This window comes from Dermacentor variabilis, chromosome 4, assembly GCF_050947875.1.
Source record: "Dermacentor variabilis isolate Ectoservices chromosome 4, ASM5094787v1, whole genome shotgun sequence".
Lineage (NCBI taxonomy): Eukaryota > Metazoa > Arthropoda > Arachnida > Ixodida > Ixodidae > Dermacentor > Dermacentor variabilis.
The window spans coordinates 13817489-13839578 of record NC_134571.1 but is presented as its reverse complement, the minus strand read 5'-3'; the positions used below and the strand labels follow the sequence as shown (position 1 = coordinate 13839578).

The following is a 22090-nucleotide window of genomic DNA, read 5'->3' as shown; positions in this document are numbered from 1 at the left end:
TGCTTTTACTATATCTTCGACATTGCTGATGGTATTACCCTGCTTATCTTTTAGTGCATACATCTGGGATTGTCCTATGCCAGGTTTCTTTCTCACTGATTTCAGGCTGCGTTCATTTTTTACGACTTCTTCAGTCTTTCTCATGTTATAGTTTTGAATATCACTTATTTTCGCCTTGTTTATCGGTTTTGACAGTTCTGCGAATTCTATCACATCTCTTGAGTTGGACACTTTCATTTTGGTCGTTTCTGTATTACGTCCTTTACTTGGGAGAGCTTGCCTACTGTTTACATTGGTGCCTCGCCTCCCACTTCAATTGCTGCCTCTGAAACCAACCTAGTTACGGTTTCATGCATTAGCTCTATGTCATCATCATCTCCTTGTTCTAAGGCTGCATATTTGTTGGCAATTACCAGGCTGAATTTGTCTCCTTTTACCCTTATTGCCTTAAGGATGACCTGCTTCTTCTTGACCAATCTTGCTCTTTCTCTCTTAAAATTCAGGTGAATCCTAGCCTTACTAACCTACGATCACTGCACTTTACCCTGCCTATCACTTCTACATCCTGTACTATGCTGGGATCAGCAGAAAATATGAAATCAATTTAATTCCTTGTTTCACCATTAGGGCTTTTCCAGGTCAACTTTCTATTGCTACGCTTCCTGAAAAAGGTGTTCATTATTCGAAGCTTATTCATTTCTGCGAACTCTACCAGCATCTGTCTTCTAGCGCTCCTAGAGTCGGCGCTGTAGTTGCCAATTTCTTGTTGCCCAGCCTGCTTTTCACCCCTTTTGCATTGAAGTCGCCCGTTACTATAGTATACTGAGTTTGCGCTTTTCTCATCGCTAATTCAACATCTTCATAAAACTGATCTACTTCCTCATTATCGTGAATGGATGTCGTCGCAACAAAAGTCGGTCAAGGCTTTGTTGACTTTTCTACGTGACAGTGGCCTATTAGAAAGACTATAAGGACCCCATTTCATCCCTTTTCATATTTTTTTTCTCACGCTTTTATTTTTGTCACGCTCTTCTTTCCGTCTTTACTTCCCCTTTCCCTTCCCCTAGTGCAGGGTAGCAAACCGGAGGTTTTAAGTCTGGTTAACCTCCCTGCCTTTCTCTCATTTGCATCCCCCCCTCTTATTAAGCTTGATTACGACTACAGCTACCCTCTCATTAATGCTGTAGAATTCGTCAATGTTGCCAGCTAGTTCCTTGTGGATTAGGAATCCTACCCCGTATTGCTTCTTGTCTAGAAGACCTCTATAGCAGATGTCATGTCCGTTATTCAGCAATGTATAGGCCTCACCAGTTCTTCTAATCTCACTAAAGCCGATAATATCCCAAACAATGTCTGATAATTCCTCAAAGAGTCCTGCTAAGCTAGCCTCACTCGAGAGGGCTTAGGTGTTAAACGTTGCAAGGGTCAGTTTCCATTGGCGGCCTGTCCGGACCCGGAGATTCTTAGCATCCTCTGCTACGTTACAGGTCTGACCGCCGCCTTGGTGAGTTGCTCCCCAGCTGCTGGGGACTGAGGGCCATTGGATAATTGAGTGAACCATGTGGGAGGGGGTGGCCGAATACTGCACCAGGGAGGACAATTCCTGTTCTTGTGAGGAAGTGTTTTGTTGAAGCTTAGTGGGCCTTCCTAATTTGGTTGTACCTGGATTAGTAAAGCCCCACTCGGTCTCGTAATCTTTTGCCGGTTACAGACGTCACTCCAAGCCTGCAGATGTTGTGCACTAGGGGGGGTGTAACCCAAGGTAACTTTCTATTGAAATGAGGGGGGGGGGGGTACTTTTACTAGTACAAATATGAATAACGCCTAACATTCGTCCAAAGAAGCGTAAGCCCGCAAAAGAGACATGAAATAAGGCGTATTTCACAGGTGCGCTTATGAGATACACCTCTCCTTTAGTTGGCAAACAAGGAACGACATCAAATGGACTCACGCAGGAAAGAAGCGCAGAACAAGTAAACAAGCGAAAGTGTAAAACAACGATTTCTACAGTAGAATATAACTAAAAAAAAAACAGCATTTAGCAACCAAGGCAAACGGACCGTGCGGGTTTGTGTTACTCCGCTAGTTAATCACAGAAGCAAACAAAATCATCGTCATGCGGCCTTTTCAAAATGGCGTCGTGCTTGATAGCTCCGGATCATCCGCTGTTCCTGAAGAGTCTTTTCATCGGCGGAAGCAATGACGTGTGCAACAGACATAGACAAAGTGTATGGAGCCTGAGTATAATTCACTCTTCAAAAGTCTGCGGTACAGTTCATTTCACTGCTGAGCCCGTTTTACTCATGAAACTTCACTATCAACTGAAGTGAAACTTGACAATAAATAGTTGCAGCGAAGCATTTTATTCCAGTTCAATAAAGAATTAGGCTTTCGTCATTCCACTGTAATAGGCGAGGGAAAATGTGTAAAATTAAGCGCTAATAATTTTACTTTTTTGGTTACTACCTTATTTGGGTAACAGGAAAAGTTTGAAGTACAGATTATTTGCAGCCTCGCGGAGGAACAGTGGCTGGTTGTAATGGGGGCGTGGGCGAGGCTTTACTGCAGACTTAAGTTGTATCCGACTATAGTAGCGTTTTTTGTATTAGCTCTGCAAGAATTATAGTGAAATATATATTTCCGGAACAATCAAAGTTCTTTTGCATTCCTCGTTTACTACTCTACCAAGTGCGAAAAGCGACTCGTATTGTTATTTGGGAAGTTGTGTAACGCTTTGTCGCCGCCAGCCCCACACAACCGCGTAGAGCGCAGGACACTGCGATTCTAGACGTATACTGTGCCCACCGCGAAAGGTTAGAAAAAAACCCACACAAGCACAGCAGAGAAGTGGCTACGTGAGGCGGTTCGACCGATAACTGTAGAAGCGTAATTCAAAACACGTAATTGTTCTCCACTTCCGGCGGCGTTATTTAAATAAAAAGATGTTGATCCGTAAACATTTTCATAAACAACGGTTAAATTTATTATTATTCTCTTTTCCTTGCAATTTGGTTGTTGCCTTGGCTCTCTCCTTTAGTAGATCGCTTAATTTCTTAACTCCTTGCGATTTTTGTTTCTAGTTGCCAATTTTGTACGAAAAGTGCTGTACAATTAGGGAAAAACCAGACGAGGTAACGGGTGACAGTCATATTGCTTATGGGTTTAAGGGTTATTGCAGGGTTTCATGATGGACGCTGTTTCACATTATTTTATTTCCCACCTTATCTAACCCATAACACGTGTATAAGGTTCCGGGCATCTGCCAGCGTCGCGGTGAGCCGCCACTCGAGGAAATAATGAAGCAAAAGGAAAAGTTAAACGAAATTGGCGTTTTCTCCGGCCGCAACTCGTTCCACGAAGTACAGACCAGCTGACTAACAACCGAATACCTTTCCTGGTCCCTGGATCAGCCTAAAGAAAGAAGGTTGAACTAACAAAAGCAACAGCTATGCGCGTGCCAGTTGAATAGATGGTGACAACGAACGCATCTCGAGTTAATCGCATGGGCGCCGAATCTATAAGAAAATTGGCGTTCACGTGAATCCCAAGAGATGTCGATAACTACCGCCATCCAAAAGGAGTGAAGAAGGCAGCAAAATGCTGACCGATGAATAGCTGCCAAGTCTCAACATTGATCTGGCGGCGCTTTAGGAATGTGTGAGGAGTGGTGGCGTGGGTGGAGGGGGGGTATGCCACTTGATTTCGGGGGGGGGGGGGGGTGACCCAGGCCCCCCCGGGCCCGCCCTGGGTACGTGCCTGATCCCAGTAATAGCGACGGCATCTTCGCACTGCTGCATATAAAAGCTAATACTTGCAAGACAAATGAGGCACAAAAAAAAAAATACGCGAGGATAGCCACCAATTTTATTGCGCAACTATATGGACACTCCAGGCCTATCTCTGCCGTCGCCGTGATATTCTGTGTAAAATCCAAGAGCGATAAAATCGTCGTTGCGCGCCGTATGGTGTACGTGCGATTGAAAGCTTGTGAGGGTGAGCCGACGATTGTGGCTCAGTCTTGCGCGTGCAAGGGAGGAAAGCCGGAAGTGCGCCACCTTCTGTCGTGCGCAAGCCAGTGCGGAGAGGGATGGAAAGGGGGGGTGGCGTTCTCTCCGCGGCGGCGGCTGTGTTTGGCGCGGCCGTGTGGGCCCTGTCTTGAAAGCGATCTGCGATGGGCACTGAGAGCGCCGAGTGCAGATAGATTCGTGTGCGCTGTGTTCTCGTCGCTTAGTTGGCGTTGAAGCGAGAGGCAGCACGTCGCTGCTGCTGCCGGGCTTCCTCACTCCAGCGTATTGGCAGCGAGTGTGCGCGGTCATCTATTGAGATGTGTTGATGTTTGCTTGAACACGCGTGACGCCTTAACTAACAAGCAAATACTTACAACTTTACACGGCCGATAAATATACTATCGTTACTTCGTATAGCTGTATACTAATTTGTTATCGCAATCCGAGATCGCAAGAGGCGGCGCGTAGTTGCAGGCGTCACCCACGCGCTGTGTCTCCCGATCTCCCGATTAGCGAGGCAGTCGCGTCACACATCGCTCCGTTTGCAATGTGCCGCACGACAGATTGTCCGCGCCAGCCACGCTACTCACAGCGTTCTCTTCCTAATATAAACCATGTACCTATACAACCATACTACAAAGTATTGACACGCATAAGTCTCACGTGTACAGCTGCGCTGAAATTTCGAATGAGGAAGTATGGTAATCAACGGTGACCTTTTTTTTTCTCGTTGGGTAAGCATAGAAATGCTTATATATTTAATAACTTTATGGTACGTCCGCACTTAGCGGGAAAAACACGTGCGGCATGCCGCCGGCTGCAGAACGCGCAACTACTGGCATGGCCCGCCCCGGCAAGCAAGCTATTCGCTTTCAGCCGCCGCGTGCCTTGAGCGGCCTGTCGCGCAGCAATTTTGCGTGCATTTGCGGGCTTCTTTCCCGCTCGGAAAAAACTTTTATGTAGCACGTATTGAGCAACAGAAAGCCGTATCGGGAGTTTTTCATGTCGCTCTGCAATTTTCTCCTTGACACTTTTAATCTAATTATAATATTTGAGAAGCTTATTAATTAACTAAGAACAATTATCTAATTAGGCCGAATGAAAAAACAATAAGTTGAGTATCTCCAAGCTACAGCAAACAACATTACCTTGGTTCTGTTCCGCTACGTAGCATTCGCGTATTTTTTAAACTCTGGCTAAAGTTAGCTGGGAGGCCCTGTAGATACAACATACGGCGCGCGTGGACGATGTTATCGCCCCTGGGCTTTATACGCGTAACATCACGGCGATGCCGATGGTGACGGCAATGAGCCTGAACTGTCCATATAATTTCTATCGCAATAAAGAGAACTGAGGAGCCGTTCCACCTTGTGAAGTTTATTGACTTCGAAGCTGCTATGATGGTATAAATCATATTGGTGTAGAGTTTTCTTGGTATGTAACTATGCATATAATGTATGTGTATGTAATTTATACGAAATACAAAGAAAAATTGGAGGACGCTTAAGCTTCGCTTTCAAGAGTGGTACGCGATAGCGTTCCCGTCGACCCACCAAGGGGTGTAAGACATTGCGCTACGGCGCAGCGATCACTTATGAGGAGCTCCGCATCGGACTTTGCACCCACCAATCACGCGGTGAGTGCAGAGACAGAGAGAGAGAGAGAGAGAGAGAGAGAGAGAGAGAGAGAGAGAGAGATAGTAAAACATCTTTATTAATAATATTTGAATGGCGAGAGCAGTGTGGGAGGAACCCTCAGCCCAGGGTCCCTAAGATGATTCCGGCGATGTTTCGAGCCCGTTGTATCACAGCTCGGAGGACTTCGGGAGGTCCGTCGCGGAGGGCATCGTCCCACAGCTCTTTGTTGCGTAGGGGGTAAAGGAGAGTTGGCAAGGGAGGAAAGAGGTTTGCAGTGCACTCAATCGTGACGTGGAAGATTGTGGGCGAGCTGCCGCAGCCAGGGCAACGATCTGCATAACAGTGTGGGCAGAATTTATTGAGAGAGACAAAATTTGGAAAAGTTGCGGTTTGTAACTGGCGTAATGCCACTGCTTCCTCCCGCGAGAAGGACGGCGGTGGTGCGGCGTGGGTGTGACGAATGCGTGTATAATGACGGAGTATGTCTTTGTAACGGAGCAAGGGATCCCCCCACTCTGAACTAGTCGCCTCACCACGCCGAGTCGTCCGGAGGAAAATTTCTCGGGCAACCGCATGTGCGCGTTCGTTACCCGGCAGCGAGGTATGACTAGGGGTCCAGAGTAAGTGGATGCGGGGAAGTGTGGTTAGTGTATTTTGCGGGATCTGCTTGAGAATTTGGTGCGCCGCTCTCGGGATGCGCCCGGCATGCCTGTTGCGAGTCCGTCAATATATACACTTCCCCAGGAACACGGATGGCGTATCGAATTGCAAGAGCAACACCGAGAATTTCTCCGTAAGCGGCATTTGTTCCGCGCATTGCAGCAGAGTCTCTCAGGGATTCGGTGCCATCCAAAACTACCGAGGTATAGCCCTCTTGAGTGCGTGATGTGTCCGTGTATAAAGTATGTGTTTCCGGGATGTTTGCAAGCATGCGGCCAATGTATCGTACACGGGCTTTGCGCCACCCTTTGTCATGCTCGGGGTGCATATTACGTGGCAATGGATGAATACTTAGTACTTGGCGTATCGCTGACGACAAGATCGTTAGACGGGTTTCAGACTAAAGGGGTGGGACAGAGTATCCTAGACGTGTGAGAAGATAAGGGCCAGTAGGAGTGAGTAGGAGGCGCTGGCGATGGCTGACCCAATGTGCCTCTCGCAGCTCGCCTAGTGTGTTATGTGTCCCTAAGTTAAGGAGACGGTGTGTGGAAGTATAGTTCGGGAGGCCATGGGCCAGCTTCGTTGCTTTGCGAATCATTGCGTCTATGCGAAGTTGTTGCGCTTGGGCCAACCGCTGAAATGGGAGATGGTAAGGCGGCTGATCACGCATGCCTCCACCAAGCGCAGCAGGTCCTCTTCTCGAAGGCCCGAGCGCCTGTTGGAGACCCTCCGGATCATGGCCAGAATTTGCTCAATCTGGTCTGGATAGAAGGGAGACAGTGTAGTTTGACCTGCCATCCGCTTGGACGTGTAGGCAGAGGATACGAGCACGATTAACCTGTGGTATCGGTGTGCCATCCACGTGCACAGTGATAGGGGGAGTAGAGGGACGGCTCCGGGGGCGAATGATTATGAGTTCCGACTTTTCCGGAGCACATCTTAAGCCGCATTTTCTCGCGTACTCGGACACTGTATCGACTGCTTGCTGCAGTCGGTCCTGGATGGCTCCGTCGGAACCCCGTGTCGACCAGATAGTAATGTCGTCCGCATAAATAGCGTGGGCGACATCAGGGATCCGGTCGAGTAGCCAGGGGAGCCCTGCGAGTGCGATATTGAATAGAGTAGGGGAAAGAACTGAGCCCTGGGGGGTTCCACGTCCTACAAGGCGAATCGTACCGGATCGATGCGGTCCCATTCCTACGGTAGCTGTGCGATCTCGAAGAAATGCGCGGATATAGTTGTACATACGAGTTCCACAGTGTGAATGTGCAACACTGCGAAGGATGAGGTCATGTTCAACATTATCGAATGCCCCTTTTAGGTCTAAGGCGATGAGTGCTCTCGTTTGGGCGGACGACGGAGGTCCTATGACTTCCTCCCGCAATTTTAAAAGCACATCTTTGGCAGACAGATGAGCCTGATATCCGAATTGAGAGTTAGAAAAGAATTATTTTTCTTCGAGGAAGGGCTGCAGACGCCGCAAGAGTACATGCTCCATGAGCTTACCAATGCATGATGTTAGGGAGATGGGTCGTAAGTTTTCAACCTTAACAGGCTTGCCTGGTTTGGGGATCAGTGTGATGTCGGCGTGTCGCCATGCTTGGGGAAGCATGCCCTTGCGCCAGCAATCATTGAAGATATGGGTGAGGTGGTTAATATCCGCGTTACTGAGGTTACGAAGGGTGGCGAACCGGATGTGGTCGGCTCCCGGTGCCGTGTTGCGGCGTAGGTCTTGTAGGACCACCCGCACTTCGTCAGATGGTGGGTGGTGGTAACAACTTTATTGACACTCTGCTCAGTTATGACCTGGCAGGCCCGAGTCCTAGAATTTCGTCAGATGTGATGTCTGCATCGAGCAATTCGTTCACCTCGCCTACATAAGGATAGTCAGGGTACTGCGGCGGCGGGCGTGTGTGTATGAAATGCTTCTCTAGCTCTCTGAGGAGTGTCGAGACATCGTCCCTGTACTCGTGCATTAGGATGTGCAGCTGTTGAAATGTTTTTCCCTTTGTTGTGGTGGGATCTGTGAGTGAGCGAAGAAACGACCACGTTATTGCTGTGATCAATGTGCCTGAGAGGCGACCGCAAAATCCTCGCCAGTTATTCCTCGTAAGGATCTCTGCATACTCCTGAGATTACCGTGTAATTTGATCTATACGTTTCCTAAGTTTGCGGTTGAGGCGTTGTCGTTTCCATCGTCGTGTCAACTCTCTGCGGGCGTTCCAAAGAGGAAGTAAATGCGGGTCTATGTCTGGTGTCTCGGTTGTGGTGCGCAGTGTGCTCGTGGTGGCCTCTAGATCTTGTGCGAGAGATTCAAGCCAGCGTTCGTACCCTTGGCGCTCAGGTGGGTCCTGGCGACGTTCCCTGAATTTCGCCCAATCCGTTATACGCACATTTCGCTCGCGGCTGCGCGCACCCCGTAATGACAAGGTGGTCGCTACAATGTAGTGGTCACTACCAAGGTGCTCCTCTAAAGGCCCATGCGCAACGACTGGGCCAGTATTGCGCACGAAGGTAAGGTCAGGGCAGGTGTCACGAGATACGCTGTTGCCCATCCGAGTGGGGTGTTCTGAGTCGGTAAGCACCGTGTATCTCATGTTACAGATGGCATTCCATCAGCGGGTAACTTTAGCCTGCGATTTAACGTAACCCTATGCAGTATGCGGAGCGTTAAAGTCGCCGGCCACCACACAAACCCGTCCAAACCTACCAAATCCTGTTAGTAGGTGCTGAAAACAGTGCGTTCGCGAACGGGGGGAACTGTATGCATTGAGTATAAACAGACTCTCGCTGCGTTTACCTTGCGTAATTATTTCCAATATTTGGTGAGGAATGTCAATGTTAGTGGTATGCATGCGACATGTAACATGTTTCGAAACTAAGACTCCCACAAGAGGAGAGACACCCGAGAACGTGCTGTAGCCGGATAAAGAAGAGGTGCAATTGACTTACTGTAAGAGGATGACATCGGGAGGGTTCGTGGATGTGGCGATATACTGCTGTAGGGAACCTCGTTTTCGGCGGAATCTCCTACAATTCCACTGCCACACCACTAGTTGCTCCGCGTTACGCGGCGCCATCATCATCGAGAGAGGAAGCAGGCGGTCGTGCATAGGGATGCGGGCGCCGGGTGCCCACATTTGAAGGTTGCGGCCGAGAGCCTTGGTCGGAAAGCGCGCTTTCGTTGTTACCGCTAAGCTCAGGAACTTGCATGCGTGCGAATGTGCACTCTATACATGATGTCACTTGCTCCGTAATTCCTATTTGAAGGGCCTCCATTTGGCGTTCTATCCTGTCCAGAGCCGCCTACATACTAGTGCTCATGTCTGCCACCAGCGCGTCCATTTGTTTTTGCAGGCGCTCACAGCGCGCCTCCATGTCACGACGTAGGCGGGCTATTTCTATTAGAGGATCGGGATTTGGTAACGAATTGGTAATAGGGGAAGGAGTAGGGAGAGAATTACGGGGCGGAGCGCGCTGTGGGGGACCCTCCGCCCGACCTACCTCCCGAGGCGCCTCCATTGCTGTTTTAACGCGACAGCGTTAAGGAGCTCGTGTCGCAGAAAAGCCGGTGTCGTCGGCGTCGGCGTCGGCGTCGGCGTCGGCGGCGTTTTCTTCTCCGGGGTCCGCCCCACCCCTGAAGGGACCAGGGTCAGCTTGGCTGGGGCGTTGGTCTGCAGGGCCTTCTTGTAGGGTTGTTGGGAAGATGGGGAATGAGGGCGTTTCTCTGGGAGGCGCACCGATGCCTCGCGGGATCGGGACCGAGACTTGGAGCGGGTCCGGAACTTGCGACGGGATCTCGAACGGGTCTCCGACCGGACTTTTCTGGTCTCCTTCGTTGAGGCGCGCGACGTTCGGGTCTCCGCCGTATCTGTGGTAGTGGTCGGGTCGCTGGAGGGTTGGAGTTCACGCTGCTCTTTCTCGAGAGCTTTCCGAACCCAAGCTTTGTTCAGTGTATGCCTAGCACGCCGCGGGCAGTTTGGATCCGCTGTAGGGTGGGTCCCGTCACAGGATCTGCAGTGTGGGGTGCACGGATGTGACGGGGCGGGGTTGTCAGTCCCGCACGTCGCGCAAATGACCACGTGCGGCGTAGGACAGTAATCAGCCCAATGGCCGAGCTTGTGACATATCTTGCAAACCAGTTGGCGGGGTCGATGGGGGTGGCAGCGGAGTTCTGCACCATAGAAACGCACGTAGCGAGGCACTTTAAGTCCTTCAAATGTTACCAACGCAACGTTGGTTTGACCCATCATTCGTGCTTGAAGTATTTGAGTTCCAGGAGCCACAAGCTCATCCACTAGCTTGGAAGACGGTGTACCGGGCAAAAGGCCAGGAACAATTCCCTTGCATTAGTTGTCTGGGGCCGCAAAATATGTTGTGATGGGATAGACCCGCTGACCAAGGTTCAGCTCCCTCACCTTGTACAATGCATCGGCTACGTGTGACTGGGGTGTGCTGATGATTGCCAAGTTCTGCTGAGGTCGCAGTCGGAATATGATGTCCTGACGATCATCGGTGGTCAAGCCGGCTGCACTCCATAGAGCACTGGCGAGTTCTGGGCGCGTCCACTTATCGAGACAAAGTCCTCCGTGAGGCCGCAGAATTATCTTTTCATCTTGCAAAGGAAGTTGAGGCAGGTTCTGATTCCGAATGCGCTTGCGTACGGTAGGCTGGGAGGCGTCCGGAATGCCCAAGATCTTCTCGGAGGGTTGCGTCTTAGCGCGAGTTTGACGGATGAGTCGCTTATGTATGACTGTCTTCCAACAGCCACCTGTGTCGTCGTCAGTTTTGTCGTCGTAAATGTTTGGGGCAGCATCTTACTCCATCCTTTCCCCGGTCGGAGTGTCCACCTCTCGCTGTTGGGGGGGAAAATTGGCGACGATGGAATCGGCGGCCACTCCTGCGGTATCCACCTCGGGAGTCTTCGTTGTTGTTGAGGAACGCGCGCCGGCGTTCTCTATCGCCGAGTGCGTCTCCTGCTCGTTGGAAAATGACGTTGCGGTAGATAAATGCTCCATCGAAACGGACCGGTGAATTCGCCGAAGGCCCTTTGCACGCCGGTTTAGAAGATGGGCCTCGGAAGAGCTGGTCGCTTGGCGCTCTTGGTTCATGGTGTAGAAAACAAGGCAGCTATGGCCCCGGCAGGGGCAGCCGCGTTGGAACTGCTTCAGAGCTGTAGAGGCGCGGGGAGCGGCAACAAAGTCCCGGGAAGAAAAGGCGGTCGGTGGGAAACGGCGAGAAAGCCGCTTCCCATATCGTGAGTGCCGAGCAACGCAGCGTTCGGCGCGGCAACGAAATGTGCGCCTGAACAAGGGGAACGAACCAACGAACTCGGTGTCTCGGAGGGAGAAACGATCTACGCGAGACAAACGTCGTGATCGGCACTATCTCGCTTGGGAGCACCACGCAGACGCATGACTCCTCGGAAGCAGCTCGGCACACATCGCAGAGGACGCTTTCCCACCAGACGCGCTACGGCGCAACGATCACGTCAGAGGCGTACCGCATCGGACGCTGCACCTAGGAATCGCGCTGTGAGCGGAAAGAGGAGCCACGTCGCCAAAACACGAGGTTTCGAGTGACGAGTGAAGTTGGAAGGGGAGAGAGCGAGAACACTTATTAAACGCAAGGGTAGTGGGGCATCCTAGAACCGGTCCCCGCTGTCCCCGCACGGCCCGAAGGGGAGAAGCGGTAAAGCCCCTTAATAATTTGAAAGTAGCGACACTCTCCTCCACTCCCGCGCTTTCCTCCTCGATTCTCCTCGCCCGCCGGCTGTGCGCGCTGCGCACGGCACGCTTCGCAGGCCATCGCGCGCTCGGCGGCCCGATGCATCAGCTGGCACCCGTGATCGCACCTAACTTCGGGATTTTTTTCTCGCTCTATTATTAAACGAAAGCACTAGATAGGGATGCAATGTGCTTGACTCTACCATGACCCACATTTATCACCTTCTCGTTTGAGCAATGAAAGCGCTAAACGTGCGCGTTTGCGGCATGAATTAACAATCGCAGCGTATTGTATATAGCCCACATTGGCTTTGATATCTTTATACTGGTCACTTCAACAGGGCAGAGCTTTAATTAGCGCAGTATTTAATTTAAATTTGTACATTCTTTAATATTTTTCGACACAGTGACGCTCCGTTAAATGCAATTTCAACTAGTGCTGCATTTTCGCGGAAGTACTTTTTATGACACTATATTTTTGCAGTCGAGCCAGGCTGAGATTGCGGTAATTTAGTTGGACGTCATTGCGTGCGTGAAGCTTCAGAAGCAGGACAGTGGCCGCAAAAATGATGCGAAATTTGCTATAACGTGATTATGGATTTTTTTTTTTGTGGGGGGGCAGGGTGGGAGGGGTTCAGTCCTAAAAGGCTTGGGGCCTCGGTGTAATGCATATGCCGCGCATTTAATACCTGGGCTATAGAAATTTCATTCCTGCTTGAAAGAGAAAAATTTTTTTCTAGTTTTTCGTGCTCTCAAGAGAGATATATTTTTATTGATTACTGTAGAAGTGAGCGTAGCCAAGGGTTGGCTTGAAATTTATGAATGATTGCTGACGGCAACGGACGACTAGATTAAGAGATGGGAAGGGGATGCTGTCTCTGTGACTTATTCAGTGTAGCCCATCGAATGCATTCAATTAGTGCCTCAGACGCCCGTGGTGATGCAATATTCAGCGCTGTAAAGGACGATAAGAAAGGATTTAGCCCTTCTGTGACTGGGTCGGTTTCAAGGAAACAATTCGTACTATTTTAGAAACACAGAGCTTAAGAATCTGACGTTATTTTGATAGCATAACTAAATATAAATTGTAAAGATTTCACCTATGGCGAATGAAAGTCAGCCTTAAAAGGCATCTCTGCTGACTCGCTCCTCACGTGCCGCTAGACCTCGGAATCGCGGTAGACTTTCACAGTCGCGGCGGTCACACGAAGACCTTCATCGCTCTAAAGATCCATAGCAGGCAAGAAGATGCTCAAAGCTTATTTGCGCGAAGTTTTGGTCCTCCTTTGCACATTATTCTTCCCATCTGTGGCATTAATGACTCTCCCAGATGTCATTCCTTTTGCAATTTGCCAATAAAGCTGTTTCGTAAGAGCTGGAAAAGCTACCAGCCGCAGCCATTACCATAGATCTGAGAGGGCGGCATGCAGGGTTTTGCCAGTTTTTTCAGCTACTTACTGAAAACATCGTGCCACCCCAACACAAATTTCAGACGCAGAGTACAGGTCTGGAGCATAGAATACACAGCCACTGTGACACACCAGCACATATCTGGCCAGATGCAATTTTTATTGCAGGTGACTCCTGAAACGTTACACGGAAAACACACAAAACATCCAGGATGGCACACACTTCGGAAAATAAAAATATTTATATAAACCGCCGGTTAGAAGTAGCATAAGCTCGAACCCAGTAACATGAAATATTGCATGGTGTTATTCTCCAGACGATATGCGTCCGATGTTGTGAATCCACTTTATTCGGCGGCTGATGTCGTTCTTCCCTCGAGGAATCGTGAAAAGCATGAAGCTATTTTTTCACGCCGGCTTGTGCACTGAAATGCGCAGCAACCCGGCATAACGCGGTGCGAAATGCAGAGTTCGAATTAGCTGAATAAAGGAACACGGCCTGCCCATGGCGCCGAAGAAAAACAACAACACAAGCAAAGCGACGCTTTCGCGCGCGTTTCCAAGGCGACGGCTGGGGCCGGCCGGAGCGGCCAATCATCGGTCAGAAAAGCGCCGAGTGGAGAGGCGGGCGAGGAGGATGTGCGAGGGTTGGCGGCGCGGCGGCAAAGTTCACAGAATGGCGCTACTTTCAGTATCAAGGGGCTTTAAGAAGCGGTCGAGTGGCGCGCCACGTGTCGGGACAGCGCCGCACATTGCGAGGAGGTGGTCTTCTGTGTTTGCCGCAAGATGGCTCTGTGTGTGCGCAGAGCGCAGAAGAAATGTAGCGGAAACTTACTTCGCTACTCGTGTAACTGCGACTTCTGTAAGTTACATGCTCATAATTACCGATATACACGGCAGTATAACTTTCTACGGCACGTTTCGAAGGCAACACCGCATTCTCTAGAGGCGCTTTTGTACCGCTTTGAAGCATCGAACTCGTGGCTGACTACAATAAAGAAAAAAAAAAAACTCGTGGCTGACTGGTAGCGTCTCCGTCTCACGCTCCGGAGACCCTGGTTCGATTCCCACCCAGCCCAGCTTGCAAGTTGTTTTTTATTCATGAAGTGCCTCCCGGCATTTATCGCTCACGGCCAACGCCGGCGACACCGGCTTTTCTGCGACACGAGCTCCTTAACGCTATCGCGTTAATATCAGGCGCGCGATACGTCATGTCCTACGTTATACGTACACAGAGCTACTTCCGATGGGCTTTTACGACGCCGCTCTAAAGACGCAAACGTTGTAGACGCAGCTTTGACGCGCGCGACTATATGCGTTGTGACAGGGGCATAGTCCAAAGGAGTTCACGGAAAAATACGTCTGTTTGTCATTTGAGATTGAAGCATAGTTCCTAGTTAATTAGCTGACTAGAGTTTTATTCTAGCGGACAGGACAAACATGGGGCTGCCCGTTTCCCTCCCGTAGAAGCCCATGTATTAGCAGCAGACGGGAATTTCACAATATTGACAACTTCACTGTGAACATACGCAATTATGAAAAGTACATGAAACTTGACGTAATGTTTGAGTCGTCCTAACTGCGTTTCCTCGTCGTCTTTTCACCGTGTGTTCGTCCTTCTTAGCGCTACCATCAGTATTAAAGAATGCATCACCAACTAGCCCAGCACCAAGTTTTATTAGAGTCGTCCTAGCGACTAATTGTCATATAATTTGTTTCGGGATAGTTTCGATAAAACAAGAGTTACAGCCCAGCCGTTCTCTGCAACCATAATCCCTCCATAGATGCCCATGTATTGGCAGCAGACGGGAATTGTGTAACGCTTACAACTTCACTGTGAACTAACTCATTATTACAAGTAAATGACACTCGGTGTAATGATGTAGTCGTCTTAGCGGTCAATTTCAGTACGATATTTCCCAAGATATTTACATCAGATTGAGAGCTACAGAGCAGTCGTGAGAACGTTGGCTTTGCCGTAAGGCGTTTCTTGTTGGCCGCCACGATTTTCCCGGAGGGTAGTCATAGACAACATTCAGTGCGATACTTCGCAGTAAAAGAAGTCGAGAAAAGCAAAGGCGCGGTCAGCACGCCAGTGAATGTGTTGACGCCCTCCTGCAGCTGAAGAGCACGTTTTATCGTTAGAGCGAAATAGCGACAACTTTTACAATCGAAGCTCTTCTTCGCGAACCACGCCGGGTTTCGTGGTTACGGCCTTGTTGCTTCTTTGCCGAATAGACCAACCAATCACAGCGCGGCACACGCGCCACTGGGTTGCTTGCAGCACCACTAGATGGCGCTCGACTCCGTGCATCCGCGCCAGCGGCGGTACCAGCCGTCCGTGGGAAAAACAAAAAAGAACCAGAAAGTTCCTCTTCCCGCGTCCGCGGCTGCACGGTGATGAGGAAGTAAACGCTACTTGCGAATAGAATGGGTTCGAATCGTGCTACGTAAGCATACGCATGCTACTTCTGAGACTATGATGCGTTCGTCTCCGTCGTACTCGCTAGCAGTCAGCAGCTCTGCTTAACAAAAGACTCGATATAATTTGTGCGCGCCCGCGCTTGTGTGTGCACTCGGGTTTCGACTCTTTATGCACTCACAATGCTTCGCTGTACATAGGTTCCAACTCGTTGGATCTGCTGCAATTTTTTTTTGGTCACCATTTCCAGCGCACTCGCTCTATTTCGCTTTAAGACAGGAGGGAATGCTGTTTATCACAACGTGTTTTGACCACAGAGTTTCATACAATTGCCAGAGGGAACTGTGGCGCTAGTGTCTACGAGATTTGCAAGCAGGGCGGTTCAGCCAGCATGGCAATTATGTGCAGTACATGGATTTGCCTAAACCTCGTCTTTCCCGCTTTAAATGGCTTCGTGAGTTTGCAAAGTGATCGCTTTAAGGAAAGTACGCAGTTATAAATAATTAAATGAACATTATTACATTAGTCTGACAGCAGGATACGAGCACAGGACCTCCAGCACAGAAGCCCGATATTGAAACTATTACGCCACGGACGCATGGACAAGCGGAACCACTGCAATTAGCAGGAATTATGCTTGTTTCCAGAGTAATATTACTACCTTCTGCATTTAAGAAGTATCAATTTCTTTGAAATTTAGGCCAATTTAGGCCCAGATAAAGCGTATACACCGACTCACAACAACGTCTGAAGCCCCAAGCACGAAGAACAGATAAATCCATGTACTTCCATCATTCGCATGGTGGTTTAAGAATTGCAGCGCCAGAATTTCCTCTAGTAACTGTAGGAAGCTGTCTGGTTTCGATAGGATGCATCTATTACAGCATCTGCACCGCATTATACCGTTTTCCACAACGGCAGGAGAAAGCAAGCTTACAGGAAGTGTTTTCAGTGTGTCGTCTGCCATCCCTTATCATGAAGCAAGAGTCTCCACGTTCAGCAAGGATATACGGACATGCTTGCCCTGAATGACAGGCGTAGACACGATATGTTATAATTAAGGATTTATCTCGCTCGATTTCATTCCTTCCTTATCGTACAACGCCGGCGACGCACCGCTATAGCCTATGAAGAAGAGCAAAAATTAAAAGAATTGCAGTAGAATCTTTCCATTGTCGTGATCGCGCAAGCTCGAGGACCGTGTAAGTTATATCGCTGCCGTGAATCGAGAAAGGCTTTTATTGATCAGATGCCGTATTCTCAAAACGGTTCATTTTCCGTTGTGTCAGTCACGCGTGAGCAATTCGTCCAGCATATGCGTGCGTAATATCGCAGTCCGCAATCTCAAGTATTGCGCTAAATATCGGCGTGCAGGCGATGTGATAACTTATCGCGTATAACGCATTTCCGGGGGAGTGGTGGGGGCGGCTTTGCGGCATACGCGTACGCGGTATTTTAAGAGGAAGCTTTAGCTCGGATGCTCCTATCTAAATACATGTAAATGGAGAATTCGTTTTTCTCGGCAACCACTGCATCAAATTTGACGAAGTTTGTTGCATTTAAAAGAAAAACTTAAAGGTTAGTGACGGTTGGTTTCGAATTGTTAAGTCGTCAACTTTTTATTAAAATTTGGCAAAAATCGAAAATTTTCAGAAAACGAAACTATCAAGTTTACAACTCTGTAACTCGGCAACGAAAAATGATAATACAATTTTGTGAATTGCATCTAATAGTACATCTACAGCGGACAAAATTGATATGTTACACACGAATATAAAAAAATTAATAATAGGAGAATACAACTTTTGCAAAACCCTTGTAACCAATGTAACAACTTCACGTAAGATGTAAAATGACATATTGAATTTGTCCGCTTTGAATTATCTAATGGATGCCGTTTACATAACCGCGATATCAGTTCTCGATGCAGAGCTATGAATTTGTAAACTTCATGCTTCTATTTTTTCTCAAACTGTCTAATATTTGAAAATCGTTTTAAGAAAATTCAAGCCTTAAATCTAAATTCCGCTCCCAACAGTCACTAGGATTTAACTTTCTCTTTCAAATGCAACAAGTTTCATTAAAATCACTCCAGGGGTTATCTCATAAAAACGTTATTGCGTTTTACATGTATTTGAATAGGCCGCGTCGGAGTTGGGCCCGAGCTACTCCGTGGCCCGAGCTAACGCTTCCCCTTATGAGGAAGCTTTAGCTCGGGTGCTCCTATCTAAATACATGCAAAAGGAGAATTCGTTTTTCTCGGCAACCACAGCACCAAATTTGACGAGGTTTGTTGCATTTAATGGAAAAACTTAAGATCTAGTGACTGTTGGTTCCGAAATTTCGAGTTAGGTCGTGAATTTGTTATTAAAAATTGGCAAAAATCGAAAATTTTCAAAAAACAATACTATCAAGTTTACAACTCTGTAACTCAACAAGTAAAAATGATAATACAATTCTGTGAATTGTATCTAATAGTACATCTAAAGCGGACAAAATTGATATGCTACACATGAATATGAAAAAATTTAGTAATAGGGAAATACAACTTTTGCAGAACCCTTGTAACCGACGTAACAAATTCATCTAAGGTGTAAAGCAACATATCGAATTTGTCCGCCTTGAATGATCTAATGGATGCCGTTCACAGAACCGCGATATCTGTTTTTGATGCAGAGCTATGAATTTTTAAACCTCGTGCTTCCATTTTATTCAAAGTTCCGAATTTTTGAAAATTCTATTAACAAAATTTAGGCCCTAACTCGAAATTCCGCTTCCAACAGTCACTAGTATTTAACTTTTTCTCTCAAATACAACAAATTTCATCAAAATTGGTCCAGTGATTATCTCACAAAATCGTTTTTGCGTTTTACATATATTTGAATAGGCCGCGTCGGAGTTGGGCCCGAGCTAAAGCTTCCTCTTAAGTCATGCGTCATTGTGAGCAGCATATCTGTACAGTGATAATATCCCACTGTCAAGCTTGTGGTGGTGAAACAATGACGGGCTTTGTTGCAATCGCAGAGCGAACACAACGAAGTGCACAAGAGAGAAACCCAAAGCGTCAATATCCAAATTGGCGAACAGAATCGCTGTTTGTCGAAAACAGTGAGCTATACTTTAGAATTGCACATTGTTACAGAAGCCTATAAGCTGCCTTCCGGTAGGCAACACTGCCATTTATGCTCATAGATATCGCAGAAGCTAGCTTGACGTATATATGCCAGCTGTTACCCATCCTCTCCGAACTTCCTTTCTGCGTAATATCTTGTTCAACCATACAGCAGTTAATCGTTGAGAAGACTCCCGCACGTTGAAATCAATAAATCAATTCAGACCAGTCGGTGCACGCACCTTGGCGTCCTCTTCCATTTGGTCGAGCATGCGATTCACGACGTTTTGATACTTTTCCCAAAAGTTGAAGCCATGCGCTTCCAGGCCGGGCGTCCGTTCTAGCCACCGCTGTGGCCCGACAGCGTCAATGCGGGACCAGGAACAAAAGAAGAAAAAACAAACAAACATACTGTTCAGTTAGCTCTTCTGAGTTTCGTTGTGCATGCTATGTATCAAGTTGACTATCCGTGTTAATGTTTATATGCTTGTTCACATGTCCGTATATTGATTACTGCGCAGTATTGCTAACATTAGTGTACGAACTGACATATTTTTTTTATATCTTATCTACTTGTTATCTACAACATGTTATCTATACGCTTGTTCACACGTACACACTTTTATTACTGCAAGCTCCTTTTCTTGTCATTACCTTATTTGTGTTGGTCACCCTGCCATTTCTTTCGAAACATTGAGAACCCCTGCTGCAATATGTTTCTACTATGCAAAATCTCTCAATGTCAGTATCGTGATTTTCGCAGTGTAATAGCAGAGTCTTACAATGTCTCCTTGGTAACATACAGTTACCACGTTCATTTAGTTCAAGGGCTATAACGGAATATTGTATCGGCACAGTAAAGTAAAATTTAGCCAGCGCGTGGATGCAGAAAAGAAAGCGCATGCACCTCTACGAGCTGCAGTAACGTGAGCTCCTTCTCGGACTCCTGTATCTTGTGGATGGCGGAGGGATCCTCGAACACCTTCTGGTAGTGCTGCTTGCCGTAGTTGACTCGCAGCTCCTGCGATTGAGATAAGCGCACGTTCTCAAAGTGGCACTAATTAAAAATTTTACCTCGCGCTATATCGAAAGATAGGGTTCTGCAATAACGAATCCGTCATTCGTAGCGAGCACAGAGCTTTTGTATAAACTAGAAAATGACGAAAATGAAGAATTAAAATGGCGCCTCCTACTTTAGAATGTGGTACCCTTAATGTGACGTGAGCACTGGCTGATCCACAGAGAGAAGCAGAGAGCAAGGTCACGTGAGGATTACGAAGACTCGTCTGTTTAGGCGTGGGCGGTTCAAATTGAGCAGCAGCGGCGACACCTCCGGTGGCAATTTTCTACGCAACAACGCCATACATTGGCACACAAAAAATGATGGTCGGCTTCTAGACTAATAATATTGTCACAGACAAAGCCACAAAAGACTTCGGTCGACGCTAGAGATCTTTTATATCTATCGCTGTCCTGGCACCTTCGTCGTTCTCTTCTTCTCGGAGCCACCCAACGTGCCTAGCATGTGGCACCGACTTGCACCGAGTGGCTGTCAGCTGTGTCGAGGTCGTGGCATTACCCCCCTCCCTAGAAGCATCGTCTCGATGCGGAACATTGACGCACTGGAGATAGCGACGGTGATACTGTTAAGACAGACGTAGATGGTGAGAGAGGTGCGGAGCTTTGCGTTCAGCGGGAGTGGTATAACTTCAATCTAGAGACGTGAACGACATCGGACAGGCCTGGGCGTCGGGGACGGCGAGTGGTGCCTTCTCCTTCAGGAATCACTTCGTATGTGACGTCGCCGAGTCGTTGAACGATCCTATAAGGTCCAAAGTAGCGGCGCAAAAGTTTCTCCGACCGACCACGCTGGCGGATCGGTGTCCACACCCATACTTTGTCACCGGGTTGATAAGTGACGTCGCGGTGACGAAGATTGTACCGGTCGGCGTCGTTGTGTTGTTGGTGGCGGATACGCATTCGTGCGAGCTGGCGTGCCTCTTCGGCACATCGAGCGAATTCCGCAGCATCCGTGACAACATTAGAACAGTAGGTGGGTAGAAGCATTGCGTCCAACGTTGTAACAGCTTCCCGGCCGTGTACTAAGCGAAAAGGGGTGAAGCCGGTAGTTTCTTGAACGGCAGTATTATATGCAAACGTAACGTATGGGAGAACGTCGTCTCAGTTTTTGTGGTCGACGTCAACATACATGGAAATCATATCAGCGATCATTTTGTTTAGCCTTTCTGTGAGCCCATTCGTCTGGGGATGGTAAGCAGTGGCTTTGCGGTGAACTGTACCACTGAGAAGCATGATGTCTTCTGTGAGCTGCGCTGTAAATGCTGTGCCCCGGTCGGTTATAACCACTGTTGGAGCACCGTGGCGGAGTACGATACCATGTACAAAGAAGGTAGCAATATCATTAGCAGTGCCTCGTGGGAGTGCTCGGGTTTCAATGTAACGTGTAAGGTAGTCTGTGGCAACAGCAATCCAACGGTTACCAGCCCTCGACGTGGGGAATGGCCCAAGCAAATCTATGCCAACCTGCTGAAAAGGGATCCGCGGAGGATCCACGGGATGGAGAAGGCCAGCCGGACGCGCGGGAGGTGTCTTGCGTCTCTGGCAGTCGCGGCATGTCTTCACGTATTGCTTTACGTCACGGCGAAGGTTAGGCCAGAAGTACTTTTGGCGTATGCGTGAAAACGTCCGTGCGAATCCCAAGTGGCCCGAAGATGGCTCGTCGTGAGTGGCCCGCAGGATATCGTCACGCAGTGAAGACGGCACTACAAGAAGGCAGGCGGTTGCAGTCGAGTGAAAACCCAGCTTGTAGAGAACGCCATCTCGGAGAAAAAACGAGGATAATTTGCGGATGAACCTACGAGGCGGCTCTGGTAGATGGTTCTCAAGGTAGTCGATGAGAGGCCGGAGTTCTGAATCATCGCGCTGTTGCTTGCTGATGTCTGATACTGTGATAATGGACAGAAATGCGTCCTCTTCATCAAAGTCGTATGGCGACAGTTGAAGTGGAGCACGTGACAGGCAGTCGGCGTCGGTGTGTTTACGCCCGGACTTGAACGCTATCGTAATATCGTATTCTTGCAAGCGAAGACTCCAGCG

General features: G+C 48.5%; 1 protein-coding gene across 2 annotated transcripts in view; it reads right to left on the bottom strand.

Annotated features, from left to right (window-relative positions):
• The window catches only part of v (Tryptophan 2,3-dioxygenase vermilion), a 113752-nt gene that overhangs the window by 24641 nt on the left and 67021 nt on the right, over positions 1-22090 (bottom strand). For both annotated transcript variants that reach the window (XM_075688157.1, XM_075688156.1), the window contains exons 8-9: positions 19881-19994; positions 19216-19323 (exon numbers count right to left, since the gene is read on the bottom strand). In XM_075688157.1, coding sequence (XP_075544272.1) covers positions 19216-19323; positions 19881-19994 — 222 coding nt within the window. The remainder of the gene's footprint in view (positions 1-19215; positions 19324-19880; positions 19995-22090) is intronic.